The 20,651-nt window shown below is 36.3% G+C and overlaps 1 protein-coding gene across 3 annotated transcripts in view; it reads left to right on the top strand.

Annotated features, from left to right (window-relative positions):
• Positions 1–1,375: 1,375 nt before the first annotated feature.
• The window catches only part of SLC30A9 (solute carrier family 30 member 9), a 41,981-nt gene continuing 22,705 nt past the window's right edge, over positions 1,376–20,651 (top strand). For 2 of the 3 annotated variants that reach the window (XR_011680026.1, XR_011680025.1), the window contains exons 1-15: positions 1,386–1,613; positions 3,393–3,569; positions 5,904–5,966; positions 8,719–8,818; positions 9,628–9,720; positions 9,943–10,025; positions 11,076–11,134; positions 11,831–11,898; positions 13,313–13,415; positions 14,847–14,902; positions 16,218–16,353; positions 16,780–16,819; positions 17,270–17,341; positions 17,797–17,904; positions 18,840–19,005. Coding sequence is in view for 1 of the 3 variants with exons in the window: in XM_071432479.1 (XP_071288580.1) it covers positions 1,517–1,613; positions 3,393–3,569; positions 5,904–5,966; positions 8,719–8,818; positions 9,628–9,720; positions 9,943–10,025; positions 11,076–11,134; positions 11,831–11,898; positions 13,313–13,415; positions 14,847–14,902; positions 16,218–16,353; positions 16,780–16,819; positions 17,270–17,341; positions 17,797–17,904; positions 18,840–19,005 (1,421 nt within the window). In the remaining 2 variants the exon portion in view is untranslated. Of the gene's footprint in view, positions 1,614–3,392; positions 3,570–5,903; positions 5,967–8,718; positions 8,819–9,627; positions 9,721–9,942; positions 10,026–11,075; positions 11,135–11,830; positions 11,899–13,312; positions 13,416–14,846; positions 14,903–16,217; positions 16,354–16,779; positions 16,820–17,269; positions 17,342–17,796; positions 17,905–18,839; positions 19,006–20,651 lie in introns of all 3 variants that reach the window. The other variant, XM_071432479.1, reaches the window with a different exon arrangement.

The following is a 20,651-nucleotide window of genomic DNA, read 5'->3' as shown; positions in this document are numbered from 1 at the left end:
ATTCATTTGGTATGGCTGCAATTGTACTTCTGGGAAGATGAGTGTTAATTATTCTGTGGAAGTATGTTCTACCTCAATCTGCCTCCCCTGGGCTTCTAGGAAAACTTGTTTTGGCAATGCTGCTCACTAGGCAGCCAGTAAAGATGTGCCAACAAACTTTGTTTTAAAATCTAATTGTGTATGTTAAAGACAGGCACCGTAATAGCCCTCCTCAGTGATCAAATGCTTTGTGGATTATCAGGTACATTCATTATCCAAATTCCCTGTCAACCTAACTTCTGGTGAGCTCCCATGTTCCTCCCAGTGTACAAATGAAGACAAGGAAGCCTGAGACATTTTCTCAGTCATGTAAACCAATATCAAAGCTATACTGGAAAAAAACCCTTTTATAAAAAAGAGTGTAATACAGTGGCAGTGGGGCTGATTACAGACATGGTCCTGAGCCAGGCTGTAGGTCAGCAGGGCAGGAGGTGTCACAGCTGGGCACAGCAGCCCTTACAACACTGGAGTACAGGATCAGCCACATGGCACTCTCCCTGTAGGAAGACATCATTTTAAACCTCATTATATCAGCACTAATCTGGGAAGTGCATTTTAGGGGATGGCTTAGGCTAGGGGACCACATTTTCATCTAGAAATCATGCAAACATATTTAGTGTACATGCTTTAATGTTCATGTCCAGGGAAAAGCAGTGACGCTGGTGAAGAGTCTGGACCGCAAGTCTTGTGGGGAGTTTTTGAGGGGGCTGGGGGTATTTATCCAGGAGAAAAGGAGGCTCAGGGGAAACCTTACCATTCTCTACAACTGTCTGAAAGGAGGCTGTAGCCAGGTAGGAGTCAGGCTCTTCTTTCAGGTAGCAAGTGACAGGACGAGAAGACAGTCTGAAGCTGGGCCAGGGAAAACTTAGATTGGACATCAGGAAGAATTGCTTTATAGAAAGGTCATTAAACATTGGAATGGGCTGTCCAGACAGGTGGTGCAGCCACCGTCCTGGAGATGTTCGAGAAAAGACTGGCTGTGGCTCTTATTGACACGGTCTGGTCGACAAGGTGGTGTTCGGTCATAGGTTGAACTCAATGATCTCGGAGGTCCTCTCAACCTAATTATTTTAATAGTGTGACCCTATTAAAAAATTCTCTAATGTGTGTTTCACCTTTGCTAAGAAATTAAAGGCCCGTGCGTTTGTTACTCGTAGCCGTATGTATTACCCTCCACCAGGCACGGTAACAGAGCAGGGGCTGCTCCTGAGGTGCTGCAGCCGGGACCGAGCCTTTTCCCAGGCCCGGCCCGGCAGACGCGGCCCCGCTCCCCGGGCCAGGCGCAGGCGCGGCGGGCGGGGCGGGTGAGTCAGCGGCGGCCCCGCGGTGCCCCCGCACATCCGGGTGCCGCGGCGCCGCCCACCGCCGGCCTCCGGCCACCGCCGCCGCCCGGGGCCAGCGGGGCTCCGCCGCAGCCGCGCCGGCCTCCGCCGATGCGAATCGCCCGCCTGCCGGCCGCTGCCGAGCGGCCGCCGCCATGATGCCGGCCCTGGCCGCCCAGCGGCGGGGCTGCCGCGGCCTCTACCGCCTGTACCTGCGGTGCCAGGCGGCGCCGCGGCCCCGCGCCTGCCACGGTGAGTCCTGCGGGGCCCGGGCCGCTGCGCCGCGCCGGCCGGGGCTCGTCGGGAGCTGCGACGGAGCTCCGCCTTCGCCTGGGGCGCAGCGAGTGCCGGCGCTCGCAGGCGGTGGTAGCGGCCGGGGTCCCTCCCGAGGCGGTAGCACTGCTCCCGGCCGCGGGCACCCGTGGTCCGGGGATCCCCGCTGCTGCCTGAGGGTCGGCTGTAAAAAGAAGGAAAACGTGCAGGCGTTTTGCGAGCGCGGTGCGGGGCCGGGCTGTCCTCGGCCGGCCTCTGCCAGCCCGTCTGACGTACAGCGGGCGCGTCATGCCCGTGCCGGGCCGAAGTTTGCAGGAATTACATAAATTATAGCACGGGCTTACAGGGCTTGTGTTGGTACGGGGAGGCCACACATCTCATGGAATTTGAATTCCGAGAAGTTTTTCCCCTTTTTGCGTAGTCACGGTTAAATAGCAGCAAATGTTCTTTTTCTTTAGCTGTTTCTTGTGTGTGCATGAATTAGTAAAAAAATGCCCCCTAAATATGCTGATTAAGCTTCCCCTTTTTAACTGCTCCAGCATCACCAAAGCAGAGGAAACAACAATGCTAATCTTGTGCCACGTATTTATTGTAGGGTTTTAAAAATTCGTAATCAGTGAGTTCAGTGAACTGCGTCGAGTTCAGTATTAAGGGCTTTTGTCACATTGTGACAACTGTCAGTAAGAGCTGTCCTTTTTTTGGGAAAATTTTCCTTCAGTAAGGTTTAGGTCGGTGCATGTAGACATGCAGGTGTGCAGAAGACTAAAACAAAAAAGGAAAGCTGTTGAGACTTTTACAGAATGGACAGTTCTGTAAAATGTTTTATTTTTTTGTGAGAGCTGTGTTATTCATGGTTAAGTGGTCATGCTTTGTATGACTTTATTTACTGGCACCTCTTAATTATTTTTAAAAATGTATTTATTTTTTAGTGAGTGTTTTCCAAAGCACTCACAGCAGTTTCCCTGCTGCATTACTGGTTGGAGGTGTTATTTACCCTCTCTACAGAAGTATTGTGCTCCCTAAAAGAAACTGATTGCTAATACAGGTTGGTCTGTACTGCAGCTCTGCTTTTGGCTAATTTTTTGAGATGGAAGATTGCCTACCCAGGGTGGTTTCTCAATGGACTTTTTACATATTTATATTGTAATTTGTCTCTTGTGAATGCTGCAAAATTTAAGACACTTCCCTGTAAAATGTTTTGTACAATGTTGTCTGCTTTTCTATGTGATTTCTGTAGCAACTGTATAATTTGCACACATTTCAGTTTCTCTTCATTGGTAAGCTGTGATTAGTACAGAGTGTGCACAGAGTGAAACGAAATGGCAACCCTGGCTAATGGTTTCGTAGTGATCTGTATTTGTTCTTTTATCAATATATGGTTTTTAAAGACTTTGAGGCAGTATGACTAGAATGAGACAATGTATCACAAAGCCGATCTTGTCAAATAGCTTTGGGTTTGGGGTTTTTTTTAACCCTTAAGATCATCCAGAGGTCTCTGGGAAAAATGCATACTGGAGTGTGGGAAAAACTTTCTAGTGTTAGAATGAAATTTAAAAGTGGATATTTGAAGGGAGGTAGTGAAAGCATGCTATGTACTCTCATTTTGTAGTTTTACCTATAAACATGGGTAAAATGAGCATGGGTCAGTACTTAAAAGCTCACTTTCTATAACTTTTGCTGCCAGAGCAGGACCGCTTTTCCTTCTTTTTCCTTCCAAAATGGCTGCCTGAAACAGCTTTTTTTTCTTCCCCTTGTTAGGATGGAAAGTTTCAATGAAAAGTGGGAGCCTGTCTTATATTCTGCCATGTAATCGCCTGCCTGTGCAGTTGATGAGTCAAGTGAGAGTTTATACCTCCAATGGTCAGAAGAAAGATCTTGGATCACAAGATACAAATGGATCAGCCCGTGGAGAAACCCTGCATAAAGTTGAAACAGGTAATACTAAGCTACAATAAAGAGTGTTTATAAAAATGTAAAAGCTTAACATATTCACTGATAACAGGGTATTTTTTAATTGTATGATATTATGATTGCAGAATTCTTAGTATTTTGGGTTGTTGTCATCTCTATATGAAATTCAAGTGCATAAGCAGGGAGGAATGCTGAAATTTATTTCTTTGTCATTCTGATATTTTAAGGGTTTAAGTTTAGAGTAATCAAATTTAAAGTGGTGGTGGAAAAATGTGGAGGTTGAAAGGGCTTAAGTAATTTAAGGGATAAGAAATAGAATGTATTACTCATCTTTCACAACTTTGCTTGTTTATTTGATTTATTTTGGTAGCGTTTCTGGTGTGTTGTGTCAAAGGAATTAATGATAAAGATTGAATGAGTGCCACTGTTGAGCATTGTGGCATCTCAAGGCCAGGCTATAAATGACTGGTAAAGAGGGTTGAGCTGTCCCATCTGCTCTAGCTTTCTAATCTGACAGTTGTTAGAACTGCAGCATTCACATTAAACATTCGATACAGTGTGCATAACCTGACCCTCCCTGCTGTTTGATTGTCGATCTGCTGCTTGTTAGGTGCTTGTGAAATTCAGAACTGTCTTGTCCTTGCTTCATTGTAACATCCTCTATTTTTGATGCTTGTTAACTGTGGGACTGCACAGATACAGGCTCGGAAGACTGTGCTTAGGAGATAACAGATGCTTTTCAAAATGAAAGCTCTCTTTCTTTGTGCTTTTGTCTACAATGGAGTGGTCTTCTAAAGAGAATTTCCTTTGCCTTGTCAGGATAGCAGATATTTGTTCCTTCTTTAGTAACTTGTAAATTCCTGGGGCTTGCAACAGTCTTTAAAAGCTAGTAACTGTAGCTAGCTAAGAGGATTACATTCTGATGTTTGGAAGTACAAAAGTGACTCTTAAACATTGTTCAGTCTTGAAAGTTCTATCGACCTCTACTTGTCTGAAAAACTGATTGTGAATGGAAGTATTCTGTATCCTTTTCCTCAGTGAGGCAGTAAACTTTGAAAGGGTACTTGATGTACTATGTACTTGATGTACATAGATCTCTGTGCATGGATATAGTCTTAGTATTTTTGTGCTTTCCCAGGTGAGAAAATAAAGGAAAGGAAAAACAAAGGGGTTTTGTTTCTTTTGTTTTCAAGTGAAAGGGATGACTGTTTAAGGAATGCTAGTTAGTTATGGTGCAACCTTATTTGCTATGTAGTAAAATCAACTTCATAGATTTATAAGTGTTATTTTTCCAAAAAAGTATCCTTGAATTGTTATTAGCTGTAGTTCTCAGTTGCTTTTAGGGTATTAACTAATTACCTTATTGAAACATAGTTATGTAGTGCAAGCTTTGAGAGAATCTGATCTTGAAATAATTTAAGTACCATGTTAGGCTAGGAGTACCTCATTACTCAGCACTAACCTGCTAAAAAAATCTTCATTTTAAAAAAGTATATCACTTTGAATAAGGTAATTTTCAATTTTGTGAATGATTATGAATGTCTGGCAAACCTCCAATGTTATAGAGTGGTAGGGCACAAAAGAGTGAATATATTGGTTTGACATGTTAGAACCCTAAGGGTTTTGTTCTGAAAGCTATGTTGAGATGTATGAGACAGGGATGTAATATTTGTTTGAGTTTCCAAGTAGTACTTCTGATTTCTAACTAGAAATATCACTAAAATTACTGGAACTTGTAGTTTTCCAAATATTAAGATTCATTTCACTATTGTAAGTTATATTTTGTTGGGTTTTTTAATAGAATCATATCCTCAGGTTTCAAAACCAGCTAAAAGACTTTGTTTTTGTTCTAGCTCCAGCTTGTTACCTATGAGTTGTGGATTTTAGTTTAAATATTCTGTGTTTTAAGGAGCTAACTTTTTGTAAATGAAGAAGCTTCCATCCCTTAAAATTGAATCCCAGCTTGGAAGCTCTGAAACACTCTGATACATAGCAGCCATAAGCCATATAGAATTAATTATATTTACTAACCTAAAGTTTTGCATAAAACTTGTCCCAAACCAGAAGTGCACTGTTAGAATATTTTTTTTTTAATTTGGGTGAAGTATGTTACAAATTGGTGTTCTTCTGCAAGCTGCTAGAAGTTTATTGATCAATGCTATATTAAATATTTACTTTAGTAATTTTTTTTGTTTCTGTCTTTTGAGAGTTTTAAGTGTTGGAAATCTGGCAAATACATTTTCTAATTGTCAGGGTCCAGTGCAATATTGAGATATATTCTAATGTTAGTCAAACTCTTAACTAAAAAGAAAAGTAGATACTTCCATATTTACAGTGAGCTTTAATTTTATTTTACAGGACAAGATACAACCAATGCAGGCCAAAAGCAGTCTTCACCTAAACAGCCAATCCAAGTAAAAGGTAAAGAAATACTTAGTGTATTGGAATTTTACTGCTGTTGGCTAGTAGTTAAAAAAAGAAAAAAAAAGGAAACTGTGGCTCCTCTTCAATTGTGTAAGCAAGTTATGTGAATAGCATTTTAAAACACACTTGTGTGCCAGCTTTGTTTGGTACAGTTTGTTTGAAAATGACTCATAAAAAACCAAGCATAGCGGTATTCCTTCTAATTACTCACTCTTCTGTGTTTGTTTGTAATTTTCATTTAAGCTGCAAAGTTCATCAGGAGAAAACTGATTTGTTTTTTCATGTGTTGTTGCAGTCTGTCCTCCTTGCATGTTTTCAGTCGTGTCCATTCTCCCTCTCAGACTTAATGGGGCTAAGCTGAATACTTGATCTTCCCCGTTCCTTGTTCTAAGTCTTCCTCTGTTCTTTCTTATTACTGAGTTAATCTAATCAGTGTTGCTTCTAAATATATTTTGACCACATGAACTGCCTAATCTGAGTTCTGTACAATTCCCATTTGTGTGCAGTAATGTGGTGGGCTTGGCACTGGCTGGACACCAGGTGCCCACCCACACTGGTCTATCACTCCCCTCCTTAGCTGGATAGGGTAGCGAACATGTGATGAAAGGCTTATGAGTTGAGATAAGGACAGGGAGAGATCACTCACCAATTACTATCATGGGCAAAACAGATCGGACTTGGGCAAAATCAGTTATTTTATTGCCAGTCAAATCAGACTACAGTACTGAGAAATAAAAACTAAATCTTAAAATACCTTCCTCTAACCCTTCAGTTCTTCCCAGGCTTAATCTTTTCCTGCTTTCTCTACCTTCTCAACCCCAGTGGTGCAGGGGGATGTCAGTTTCTTTAGATTTATTGTCTCTTAGTGTGTGCATGCAGGGAAAAAATGCAAGGTAGATAGGAGAAATTTCTGTGAAATAATTGTGAAAATAGAAATATGTTTCAGTAAGAGTTTCCCCTCTCTTAATTAAAGATGTGCAAGGAGAAATGCTTATGTCAAGGATTTTGCTAGTGTCTAGAAAGTGGAATTCTAGTCTTAAAATGCTGCTTTGGCTTAGAAAATTACCGCTCCAAGTATTACTAAGTATTAGAAAGAGAGTAACATTTTTAAATGCTCACTAATCTTAAACATGCTTTTTAAAATGTTTTATTTACATCATTTTTTGTTGAGCTTGTCTTTCTTTTGAAAACACCAAATAGGGTTTTTTTCCCCTATTTACTACAGTTTTATACAGTTATTTGAATGAAGAGTAGGATTGTTGGTATGCTGTGCAATATACAATTACAGTACAATATATACAATGTACAATATATGATTTATTTTAGTGCAATTTACCTGTATTTCTGAAAGGTGAGTTAGTAAGTTTTGGATAAATCCATAAGTTGTTTTTTAGTGAGGTTAATATGATTTGGGCATATATTTGTTTTAAATAAAAGATGGGAAGTGTTCTTTATTAAAAATGATCAGTTTGTCCTAACCTTAGTAAATTGTGTATTGTTTTTAGGAAATATCTAAAGTTTTTTTCATCACCTTCACTCAGGAGCTTGGTGGGATGAATGTGATTATTCAGGGACTTAAAAAATTTTACAAGTTCAAATTGGATGAGAGAAATCAGATTATTATGATAAATATTAATACCTGTGCTGTTAGTGTGTCATGGAGAGTCAAGCAATATATTTTGCTGTTAAGCATCAAAACACAGAAATAAGGCAATGTAGAATTCTGGGAAAAATTTTCTCAAAGTTTTTAAAAGCATTATCTTTCTGTAAGTATCCTGTGACTTAAAGAGTAGTTCTGGACCAGCTATAGAAATCATATCAATCCTGTGATTTGCAAGAAGTTCATGTGTTCTCTAAGGTCTTCTCACCAGCAGAATCTCAGCTTTTTGTTTTAAGTTGTATTCTGTAATGTTAGTTACATTACAGTGTTAGTTAGTTGTGTTATATTCTTCTGAAAGTAACTAGTCTTCCAATAATCATGTTTTTAATGCATGTTAGTGTACAGTGACTTACATTTGAGAATAAGATGAAGTTATGTACATACAGACAAGTAGAAAATAATAGCATAAATTTAAAATTCCATTTATAATTTTTCTGAATATGTGTGGTATTCTTTTCCTTGTGCATGAAAATCTGATGTGATAAGAGCACATCTTCCAGACATAAAAAGCATTATAAATAAATCATGTATGTTTTTAATTGTTATACATGCTCAATGTTAAGAGCACTAAATTTGAACATAATAGTTGAGAAAAATTATGTATACAGTCTGTATGCTCTGCAAAGGTCAAAAGTCTTATCTGCAGAAAGTAGACTTGATTATTGGAAAAAATAGAAATGGAGCAGTCTGTTGCCATTTCAGTTTTTAGACCAAGGGTTTCCAAATGGCAATATTGAATGAAACAACTTTTTTTCAAAGGGTTTCCAAATGGCCATATTTGAATGCTATTTATGTAGCCAAGCACCATCTCTGACATCAAAGCTGGAGAAGTAGCTGACTGTGGCAGTTAGGTTTGAGAAACCTGAACTACAGCTTAGAAAGTAGCAGTTTTGGAGGTAAATCATTCTACCTTACTCATTTCCACAATGAGGAAGATACCTTTCTCTTCACTGGCAATTTTCTGTATCACTGACACTGTTTTTCAGATTCCCACTAAGAGATATCACAGTATGACACTAGATTGAATTAATTTTTGAAGTTTCTGCTGTAGTTTCTATGAGTGACTTGTGTATCTATTTTTTTTTAAAGTGAAACCAGTCCTTAAAAAAAGAGAGTATGGACCAAAATACACACAGAATAACTTCATCACTGGAGTCAGAGCAATAAATGAGTTTTGTCTTAAATCCAGGTATGATGGGTTTGAGTTGAGATTTAAATTCTGAATATTTGTTCATATGTGCATGAGAAGTAATTGTAATTGTAGAGTGATTTTGCACAGATTTTCTAAATGTTTTTGTGGTGTACATAATTGTAAGTGGCTGAAGCTAGTTCTTGCTTAGTTTTACAGTGGACTAGGAGCTTGCACTTAATATTCATGTTTCAGTACTTGCTTCTTAAAGTAGTTGATTTGTACTTACGAGACCATAAATCTGCTTGGATTTATGGTCTCATAAGTACAAATTACTCTGTTCCTCCTGTTTTTACATAATGGTGTAGATGCCCTAATGTGTAGCTCAGCACAGGGAATTTTATCTGTTTCCCCAAGTAGCTTTGTTATCTTCAGCCTTTTGCAGCTTGTGCTGAGAGTGTAAATTTTGGGATTAAATTTTCTTGTCACATGACTGCTGATTTCCATTTAAGGAGGCTAATTCATAGAGCCTCTTGTTTAGCATATGTGTGCATTATCAGTTACATACAGATCATTCATGGAATGTTTTATTATTTAGTGTTTTAATTCTTTGTCTTCAGTGTGTAGTATTTCATTGTATGAAGACATGATTTGGACTTCTGGATGTGAAAAACAGTAGTTTTCAATGGCCTGCTAGAGATCACTTGCTTCATGTTGTCTGTCTGTTCTGTTTGAATTAGACAACTCCACTTTTTTTGTACAATAAATTAGTAATATCAAAATGGTGGATGATCACCCAGACATAAAAGTCAAATTAGAACAATATGATCCTTTTTTTTTACACTAAACTCTTTGTCCACTTTCCTTAGTGATTTAGACCAGCTGAGAAAAATCAAACGACGAAGTCCCCATGATGACACTGAGACTTTCACGGTGTACCTGAGATCGGACGTAGAGGCAAAGTAAGAACGTTTGAAAAGGATGATATGAGAGAGAGAAAAGAGTTTTAAAAGTCAGCTTTGCAATGTGAAAGGGCAGTAAGGTTTTCCATTTTCTATCTGAGCATATGTTATATAGTGATTATTATAATTACATTGTGTATAAAAAACTCAACAGTATGGTTTTATGCTTGAAAAAAAGTTGCATGAACAGAAACATTTTTAAGATACTTTTACTTCATGCAGGTCTCTTGAAGTTTGGGGTAGCCCAGAGGCTCTTGCCAGAGAAAGAAAGCGACGTAAAGAGGCAGAGATCAAGTACAGAGAAAGTGAGTAGAGAGTGTTCAAATACCTTCAAATGTCACAAGAAGTGTGATTGTTAGGAATCTACAAGATAGCGTTACTTTATTGAAAGCATGTAAATTTGTAACTAGCAATTGCTGACTAGGTTTTGTGGCATAATCTTAGAGTAAAATGTTACTATCTCTGCAGATACAGTCTGTTACTATCTTGCAATTTATCACCTTTGTGATACAGGAAGAACATGCATTTTGTGTTCTGTAGGACAGAGAGGGGGCTTTCAGTTTTTAGATAATAATTTACATTTTCAATGCTTTTGCATTTTATCTAATTGAGAATTTTGAAAAGAGTTAAAACTGATCCAAATCTTTACACCATGCCACTATTCATTAATTTTTTTCCTCTGAGAAGAATTCAGCTTGCCTTTGTGTTTGAGAAGGGGAGAAGTACCCCCAAATCATGTTTTTTTCTTTGTGTAATATTATTTTTGTTATCCTTGCTGGCATTATCAACACAGCCAAATGGGTAGTTCGTGACGTATTTGGATCAGTCTAGTCAGTTAAAATCACACAAGAGGCAATACTGCTTCAAGATACTTAGTCTAGTTGTGTGCCTTAAAATAAGAGGTCAATTTTTTTTGGAACATTGTGCCACTAGAACACCCTTCTGTCAGAAAAGGCTAGAACTGCAGACACCTGTTGAGGTATCTATAAGTGTACTGAAAGTGTAGTGAGGAGCCTCAAAATTTTTATTGACCTGAAGAATAATTTTTGGATATAAATAAAATTTTTGGATATAAACAAAATGAATTTGCAGAAGTGTATTTTGAGTTTTTTCTCTGTGCATTATCATTTGTTGGTAGAAATAGTAACAATGTATAGGATCATAACAGATTGTATTTGGCATTTTGCATGAGTGTATAACAGCATGTGTTTCTGATTAGCAACATCAAGGGAGAAATTCTTTCATAGATCATCTAGCTCTTATTAGAAGTTGGCTGCTGCATAAAACAAGTAGACTTCAATTCCTGAAGCTACTGGTTGCTAGTACATATTCACAATGCAAATTTTGTACTGCAGATCTGTTTAGAAACCAAAGGCTGTTGTGGGAATACAAGGAGTTCTTTGGAAATACTAAGGTAAGGTCATTTTCAAGTGTTTGGCTAGAAAAGTGTAGTGAAATGTGTTATGACACCTTTTGAAGGAAAATTTGTGTAACTGAATATTACTGGAAGATTTTTTTGCCCTGTAATATACCAGATCTATATCTGATTGTTATGCAGTAGTAAATGTTGTGATGACAACTTGAATGGGTTCCTACTGTGACAATGTTATCCACCAGAAAGAGGGTTTTCTTTCAGTTGCCTTCTTGTCAAAATTGCAGCTGTACTCATGATTTCAAGTAAAACCTACTACTATGTGTAGTGAATATATTGTTAATTTAAAAAACCTAAGTAAGTTTCTTTAAGAAAAAAGACCCTAGAAGATGATTGCTTTTCTCTAGGCACTGCTGGCCCTTCCTCTTTGCCTAAGTAGACACACAGCCTAGATCCAGGTGCTTGGGTGTACAGAATGATTCCTTAGTGGGCTCTGGGCCTTATGGCTGCAGTGGCCTCTGCTGGAGACTTCATTGGAGTTGATCTCTTTAATGGCCAACCATTTGTAGAAATAAATAAGACCTAACTGCAGTTTGGCTGAACATTTAGTAGTAAATTAGTTGCCTTCCAGAACTTTTGCAATACAGGACAGTGCAAAGTTTTTTATTTAATTTGTATAGTAGGTGTCTAATGAGATCAAGATTTAATTATTAAATAATCTGTTATTTCTTTATGTAGCCACGCTCCAGTACAGCAGCTATGTTTTTCAAGGGACCAGGGAAGGTGGTAATGGTAGCTATTTGCATGTAAGTAAAAAAAAAAAAAAAGTTTTGTTTATGTAATAAAAAGTAATTTATTTATATTATCCTGGAAATAGTAACAGCGTGTGTATTTAAGATAAAGATGCCTGTGTCTGTAACTAAAGTTAATAGATTTATTTGTTTATTGTTGATAGGAGAGTTTATGTGAATATATTGATCAATACATAGAGGTCAGGTATTGAATATATCTCTGATGAGAAAAGAGCAATTTTTTCTGAATGTATCACCCTATATAGTTTCTTAAAGAAAAACCAAGATTTTGAAGGATCTGAAGCAGCAGGTATTTGAAGATGTCAATTTTTCTTGCTCCTTCTTGAGAGGAAGCTTATCATACATTTTAAAGAATCTTCCATATGGCCAACAGAAAAGAATTCACTTTTCTCTGTAAACTGTTATTTCTTCTCTAATTGAAAGCTGCATTCTCAGAAGCTGCTGGGTTTGTTTCTTCTAACTTGAATATAATTTCTGGCACATGTTAAAATATGCCACTAGAAGATGTTGTTAATAGTTTCTTATAGTACTTAATTTATCTAGATACTTAAAAAATTGACAATAAATGAAACTCATGTTAAAAAATATAGAGGAGGATATTACAATTCTCTAGTCTGATTTTCTGTGCAATAGGTTTGTAGCAATTAACCTACTGATTCTGATAATGTTTGAAGTGAGAATGTAGACTTGGACTTTGGTATTAATAGTTACCTCTGTGCAACATAAGCCAATGTTTACTTCAGTAAACCTGTAGCTGTAAAAATGTCTTTACAGTTCACACTGAACATCTTAATGGAGAAGTTCCATAGATAATTTTTACAATATAATCTAGTGACAGCCTTGTCTTCCTGTCTGTTGTCTCACATCTGTATCCTACTGAGTAGTTTTCAGTAGGATACAGTTTTCTCCTACTGAGAATGGCTCAAGCTGAGGATTCTCCTACTGAGAATCCTACAGTTTTCTCCTACTGAGAATGGCTCAGGCTGAGGATGAAGAAGGGAACCTTGCACTACAGTATTGGTGGAGGATGTGTAGGAGGCAAAGGATTGAAAAAATTGGAAAGGAAGTTGTAAAGACTTGTATTCTCCCACTGGTAGAAAATTAGTTGTTCTGAGTAGTAAGTGTGATGGTAGTTTTCAGGAAGTGTAACTTATTTCGAACCGCTTAGAAGTTAATGATTTCTGAAAAATAAACTGCGTATCTTTATCAAGTGTAGCTGAAAGGACTTTTTTCACAGTAACTATGCAGAAAATCTCTATCAATTATCTGTTTGCACAGCTCTCTAATTATTAAACTGATATTCAAGTTGATCCTTTTCTGGGAGATAACACATGATTGTACAGCACTTCTGGCTTTGCTGAAAATATTAAACATCAAATATTCTGTTATTTCTTCTCTTTGTTTTCAGAAATGGGTTGAATTTTTTCTTTAAGCTACTTGCTTGGGTTTACACGGGTTCTGCAAGTATGTTTTCAGAAGCCATACATTCTTTAGCAGACACATGTAACCAGGTGAGTATTTTTTTCCATTCTGGTCAAGTTAGTACTTGTAATAAAACTGGAATAAAGACAGATACTTACAGTAGTTGTAATGCACTTGAATAAAAAAAATAGGATGCTTCTAAATTTGTATTGTGTACAAAACTATTAGTGTAAAAAGGAGAAGTCAGAATGTAGATTTTGAGGATTTTTAGAAATAAGTTGAAAGAGTAGAGTTGCAATAAGAACTGTACTCAGCTACTTTATGGATCATGAGGGGTACTTGAATCTAAAATTATTTTGGTTAGTGTTTTGGTTAAATGTTAACTAGAAATGCTTTTCCTGTCAGTTACTATAATACAATGACAGACTTTGTTACTTATTCATCTCTAGGTAGAATAATGATGAGGATTTGAGCATCTTGTTTTCTTTTTCTATTCCTTGATTACCTATCAGCCTGTCACAGCACAAGTAGCCACATATGTGGCATGTTTACTTTGAGAAGTAGAGTGGCAGGCTCAGAATTGGACATACAATATTAATATGCAGGGATAAAATTAATCTTGTTTTCTCCAGTGTTTTCTAATTCAACTGATAAAGCTGGCCTCCCCATAAATTTAAGTATTAAAGTGTGCGTTTTTTCACTTGGTCAAGTGTGTGAATGTACAGGTGAACCAAGTTTGCTAGTGGTATTATATATATTGAAGAGCTATTCTGGTTTTTATATATCAAAGTTGAAAGTTCCACTGAGATGGGGAGGGTTTGTTTTGTTTTTCCAAATAATTGAGTGTGTGGTTTTGGGAAAAACACAGGAGAAGCCTTGCTTCCTCAAAGCAGCTTGCTGCTGCTAAGACTAATTGTTACTATGTTTCATTATCCATAGTCTTAAACAAAACATGCTTTGCAAAATTCAGGTCTAGATTTATAACTTCCTGCATCAACAACTTAATACATGCCTAATTAAATATATCCCAGGTAGGCAATTTAGATAGCATGAGGTTATTTCTTCATTCAAAATATGCTGACAAGTTGCAGTGTAAGTTACTGCTTTAAATGTTGTCCTCACCCTACTACACCACAGTCTCAGTATAGTTTCTCTTCAAGAGGGATTTATTTAAATAGCTTTGTTCCCTGAGCAACTTCATTCCTTCACACTGAAGCACAGCAACAACACTTGTGATTGCACGTAATGTTAATTTCCAGTTGTGATTCTAAAATGATAATTAACAATAATTATATATACACACCATATAATTGCATATATATTATGTATATGTAGATATAACTAACAATTTTTTGGGAGTGGTAAATTTAGATGACAAATTTTGAGGATTATATTCCAGCTCTAATAAGATATCAGTACTAAAGCATATATGCAGTTCAACAAATTCATCTGCCTTTATCTTTCATGTTCAGTTGATACAGAAAGTTTCTAAATTTTTTTTAACTTCTTGTCTTAAATAGGCGTTGCTAGCTTTGGGCATCAGTCAGTCTGCGAGGACACCTGACCCCAGTCATCCGTAAGCTTTTTGAGTAAATAAAGATTTTGCTAACTATATATAGCAGTAAGATCAGGCAGTTCTTGTTTGTGCATCACCTTGTTGTTTTGATTTGCTGTTTTGGGCCATTTCTGAGATGTATTGTTTCTGCTTTTACAACAGATAAAATAAGAAAAGGGTTTTCTTTCAAGCTCCAAGAGTTGCACCTTCAATGGCTTGTTGCATGTGTTGGGGTATTTTTTGTTTGTTTTTTTTTTTCCTGGTATGCTTTTGCTATGTTTTATTTTAATTGCCATTATTCCTCTAAGTTGTTCTGGGCTCTTCTGCCTCTTCTAACTAATAGATCTACTTTTAAAACACTGTTCATGTGAATCACGGGATTTTTTTTTTTTAATAAAAATTACTTTTTGTAGTTTTTGTCCTCTTCCTTTTTCAACAAAGTGCTTTTATGCAAGCTAGTTACTTGTACCATAAGGAGATGTGTTTGATATAAACTGCTCTTTGTTTGTATCTAGTAATAGGAATATTACTTGGTAAGTTCTTACAGGTTCATGAAAGTTATAAGCTGCACTCTCCATTATATTTTCTCAGTGTTGAGCTGTTTTACTCCTCATATGTTTGGACAAGTCATTCATTCTTTAAGAACTACTTCAAAAATATGTCTAATTTATGGGATTAGTTATGCGTTTTTTCATTAATTGCATCATTTGAAAAATTTAAATCTTAAACTTGTGCAAATATTCATCATATCTCATTTCTCCCTCTTGCTCCTTTCCCTTTTTCCTCAATATAGACAAAAGAAGTGCACTGTTTGTAGATGGAGTTAAAACCAAAAAAAGGAATAAACACAAACTTTTAATATTGCTTTTATTCCTCCACTGCACTTAAAAACTGCCAGTGTTGGATGCCTGTAGTTAGCTGAACTACTGAGAGATGTGTAAATTTTATTCCCATTAAGTTAGCTTTATGAATTATGTAGACTAGCTGCTCACAAAACTAGAGTCCATATTTAGAAGTAGCATTTCACTAAAATCTTAAAGTGGTACAAATGTTGTTTATTTTGGAGTTTTTTCAGTTGTAAAATAAAATCCTCAGTCATGGTACAAGAGCGAATACAGCTGTTTAAAACCAAGTTAGAAAAACATTTATGCTTGGTATCCTTTTTCAAGTAGGTTTTTTTTTTTTCTCTTGGATTAGATTGGATTTAGCAGCTTTGTTTTAAATAGATCTTAAGTCATATGATGATAATTTAAGACATGTAAAAATTAATATGAGGCATGTTTGTTGAGATGTAGAATCTTATATTCCTAAAATAATTTTCTTTTCTTTCTTCTAGGTATGGTTTCACAAATATGCGCTATATTGCCTCCCTGATTAGTGGAGTAGGCATTTTCATGATGGGTGCAGGACTTTCTTGGTATCATGGGATCATAGGTTTACTCCACCCTCATCCTGTAGAATCTCTTCTCTGGGTAAGCTAATCTTGTTTGCTATTGTATTTAACACCAGTGACTTAATAAAAAATAGTGGCATAGTCTGAAACTCACTTCCTGAGTCAGTCTGAGTTCCAGCACAATTAACTCAAACCATTTTTAATGAAAATGTGTTTTAAGAAAAAAAAATCTTTAAACTATAGTTGATCCTGCAGCAAAACGAGCTGTTCTCTAAACCCTGCATCTTCCTTTCATATCTTCCCCCTCCAAGAGGTCCTGCTTTCCTGTTTTGGAATATATTGCATGATCCAATTATTATTGGTTTCCTTCTGTTTAGGGACAGTTACATGACACTGTGGGTAATGTGGTTCTGGAATGCTACATTTGGATAGCCTGTGGTGAAAAGATCTGTAGAAATATGCATTTAATATAATATCATATCTGATTCTTGTTTTTTCCGTACAGGCATACTGCATTTTAGCAGGATCATTGGTATCAGAAGGAGGTATGCAGTTTCAAGTTTCTATTTAAGTATTTGTAATCTCTTAAGATAATAACATTTCACAAATGTCAGTAATTACAGTAATAATTGATCTTTGCTTACACAGTGAAATTTTGAGCTGTGTTGCAAATACTTGTAAACAAACAAAAAGAAACATGTGAAAACTTTTTTTATATATATGTCTGTATAGTAAGAAGTTGAAGAACGCAAAATTAGGAAAGTAGATATGGATTGACTTTTTGGTATTAAACTATCAATGAATATAACTCTTCTGATTTGTGTGGGAGACACACTTGTGGAAAAAAAAGTAACTATACTTTATTCAAAGTACCAACAATCAGTGCTTTCTTGATGATCTGTTGCTATGATATTATAACAAAAAGCTGCTCTTTTCAAAATGGAAACAAGTCCTTTTGCCTCTAGCAATTTTCAGCAACAACTTTGTTGTTTCAGCCACCCTGCTCGTTGCTATAAATGAAATTCGGAGGAGTGCTCGAGCCAAGGGTCTTTCATTTTATCAATATGGTAAGTATCATTATGGCAGTAAGGTATGTGGTGTTATTTAAAACACAATCTGTTTGCTAGTATTTCCATAATGATAGAAACAATTTTCTGTTTTCCCTTTTACTTTTCCCTTTATTGATCTGTTTTCTATTCTACTTACAAATAACATTTTATAAATTAGGTGAGAACTGTTGATTTAAGAGTTCTATTAAACACTTGGCTAAGTGCATGTATTTTTCAGGATAAATGCCCCTTTAATTTTTCTATCATTTTTGAGAAGCTGCCATAATTGGGCTTGTTCTGGGTGTGTATAAATGCTTTCAGAAGTGTGAGCATATGCAAAAATTCAGTTTACACCTATATAATTGCATAAATTGTTCTTTTAAATTGCTGTTGTTGGTATAGTTTAAGTACAATGCATAACAGAATAAAGCTAAATTTTCAGAGAATGTAACTTTTTTGTGTTGTGTGTGCAGTTGTGCAGAGTCGTGATCCTAGTACCAACGTGGTGTTACTGGAGGATGCTGCAGCAGTCCTGAGCGTGGCTGTAGCTGCTACCTGTATGGGACTGACTTCTTTAACAGGTAAAATTCTGCATAGAGGCAGGCAGAATGTGGATTTTTTCCCATGTATGGATATGGACACAGAGCATTTAGTTTATATTGGTTGATTTAAATATGTCTCTGCTCTTAATTTCTGATACTTGTACTCTGTAAGCAGATTTTTGAGGTGTTTCACCATACAAACTAAGTTATTTTTTACTAAAGGTAAGATGATATGTATGCCAAGTGGTTCAAAGTGCATCATCTTTGCTGCATAGTTAAATTTTCTAAAGAGGGATGATTACTTATTCATCTCTTTTTAAGTATTGATTTTTTTAAAGAGAATAAATATTGGAATTTTGTTTCTTGTGGCTTCCAATGACTTAATTGCAAGTTTCACTTTTTATATAGAAGGAATTTTAAAATTTAATTTCTAGTTTCCTTCATCAACTTAAAAACACAGTGCTATTTCTATAGGTCTGAGCATGAATAAGTGTTTGAAACTTATTAAGTACTATATTCCAGAAATAGTTAATATTTGCAAATTTTTGAGTTACTGATAAAAGAACACTGGATTTTGTGCTGCTACCTCTGTTTCAGTGTATATAACTTTGTGTATAGATTTATGTTTACTAATATAGAAACACATACAAACAAGAGTTTACTCATTTATTAGTCCTGCAGGCAACAGGAGTGGTCAAGGGACAGGAGGGACTTAAGGCTTTGTTTTATGATAAATTGTTTTGTTCCAGCTTCATCATGTTCCTCAATAGGAAAAAATTTCCACTGAATTAAGAAAAGAAAAAAGTAAAATAAATGACTGACTAAAACAAAAAAACCACCAACCAAAAAAATCTTATGAAAAAGCAAAACCCCGAAAACCCCTCAAAACGATGAACTCTTTTCAGTGTGAAATTAGAGTTCTCTGCTATGTTTTAGAAACACTCTGTGAAACTAATTTGCTATATCTCGTTTAGGAAACCCCTATTATGACAGTGTGGGGTCTCTGGGTGTTGGAACTTTGTTAGGAACTGTGTCAGCATTTCTAATCTACACTAACACTGAAGCCCTGCTGGGACGATCCATTGAGCCTGAGCAGCTGCAGCGGCTCACCGAGTTCCTGGAGAGTGATCCTGTAGTAAGGTAAGAACCTCTACAGCTCAGTCTCTACTATCAACAACAACAAACAAGAAAGCAACATTTAATGAGAGAAATCTGGTAAGATTATTTTTAGTGTGGAGTCTTGTGTATAGGGATTCTAGAGTCTTTATTATTGCTAACTTCTATTTCTGTGCTAAAACTTTTAGTAAAAGAATACTTGTACCTCTTGGGTATTCAACAGCTAAAATAGCATTGCAGATACATTCTAACTGTCACATTAATTACAGGAATTGCCAATGACCTAATGAGAAAGCCATCACAAACTTAAAACTATTTTCAAAGTCATGAAATGCAAACACTTAAATTATACTATTATGTTGCTTGAATAGTTTATTAGCACCTAAATATTTAAATTCTGTTACTGTTAATATTCAGTGTGTGGAATTCTGTAGCAGTTGGCAGGACATGCTGCAGTAGTATATGATGCAATGGAGTCTTCATGTTACATGCTTATAAATTAACTCATTGCTAATTTCTCCTTTTTAGCAAGTCTGCAATTTGTAGTAAACTGATAGCTCATAGTAATTCTAAATCTTGCTTAAATGCTTTTCAATGAGCTGTTTTAGCTTTACCCTATTAACCTTGATTTAGAAGCAAACTTCTTTTTGTTTTCTTTTAGATTTTTACTTAGGAATATATTTCTGTGTAAATCAGCTGAAGTATTGTAGTGTTTTTTTAATTTGAAGTAATTTTTGAGCTGTGGAGGGAAAAACTCCAAGTCCATTAGTTAATGATACCAGAGTACTTGAAAGGAACTAAGTGCTGGCACCATCACAGTTCCAAGCAGGAAGTCTGGATGACATGCCCTTCATTCCAGAAACTAAACAAGAAACCTGTTTGGAATAGAATTCTGTTAGAATTTGCACATGTCAGTAAATTAAGCATTTGTGGTGGCCCTGGATTAATCTGAATGGTGAAGGATGTGTCAACAGTGCTGTGTTAGAGTAGGTGAGTTCACATGTACGTGACTTCTGTATTTCTTTTTTCCAAAGTGCACAGGTGGCATTTGCTTGTCTCAGGCTGAAAAAATAAAATTTTTCCTAGGCCAAGTACCATTTTATAATGTATTCCATCTTGTAGGTTGCTCTAACTTCCCAACAGAGCAGACATAGTTCATGTTCTTCTTGCTGTAAACATTTTTTTAAAAAACAAGAAGTACCTTAATTAATAAAAACATAAATAATAAAAGAAATAAAAACTTGTGAGAAACTGTATATTTTGATTTTTTTGAGGTTAGAAGCTGAAACATGTTTAGGCGCTTATCATACTCTCTGTATTCACTTTGTCTTCAGTTATCTCTTTCTTAGATCCATGATGTTACCAGCTTTGATTCCTTTCAGTGCCCAATTTGTCTTTGACTGAGTTCTTACAACAAGCCTGCTATCTCTAGCTTGGGTAACATACATCTTCTAAGATGACAACTGGTATTAATTTCAGTTCTCTGCAATGTAAACTTATATTACCCTTGCTCGTTACTAGGTATAGATAGGTATGATTTGGAGAAAAGGCTGAAAAAAACAAACCTAAGGCTGAAATGAGGAAAAAAAATCATGGCAGCTGAAATGAGGAAGAGGAAGACTTTTAATATTAAGTATTTCTTCAAAGGGCTACCTGTATATTTTCCTCAA

The sequence above is a fragment of the Agelaius tricolor genome, unplaced genomic scaffold, assembly GCF_023055355.1.
Source record: "Agelaius tricolor isolate 1412-34295 unplaced genomic scaffold, bAgeTri1.0.p SCAF_8, whole genome shotgun sequence".
NCBI classification, from domain to species: domain Eukaryota; kingdom Metazoa; phylum Chordata; class Aves; order Passeriformes; family Icteridae; genus Agelaius; species Agelaius tricolor.
This window is presented reverse-complemented; position numbering and strand designations above follow the sequence as displayed.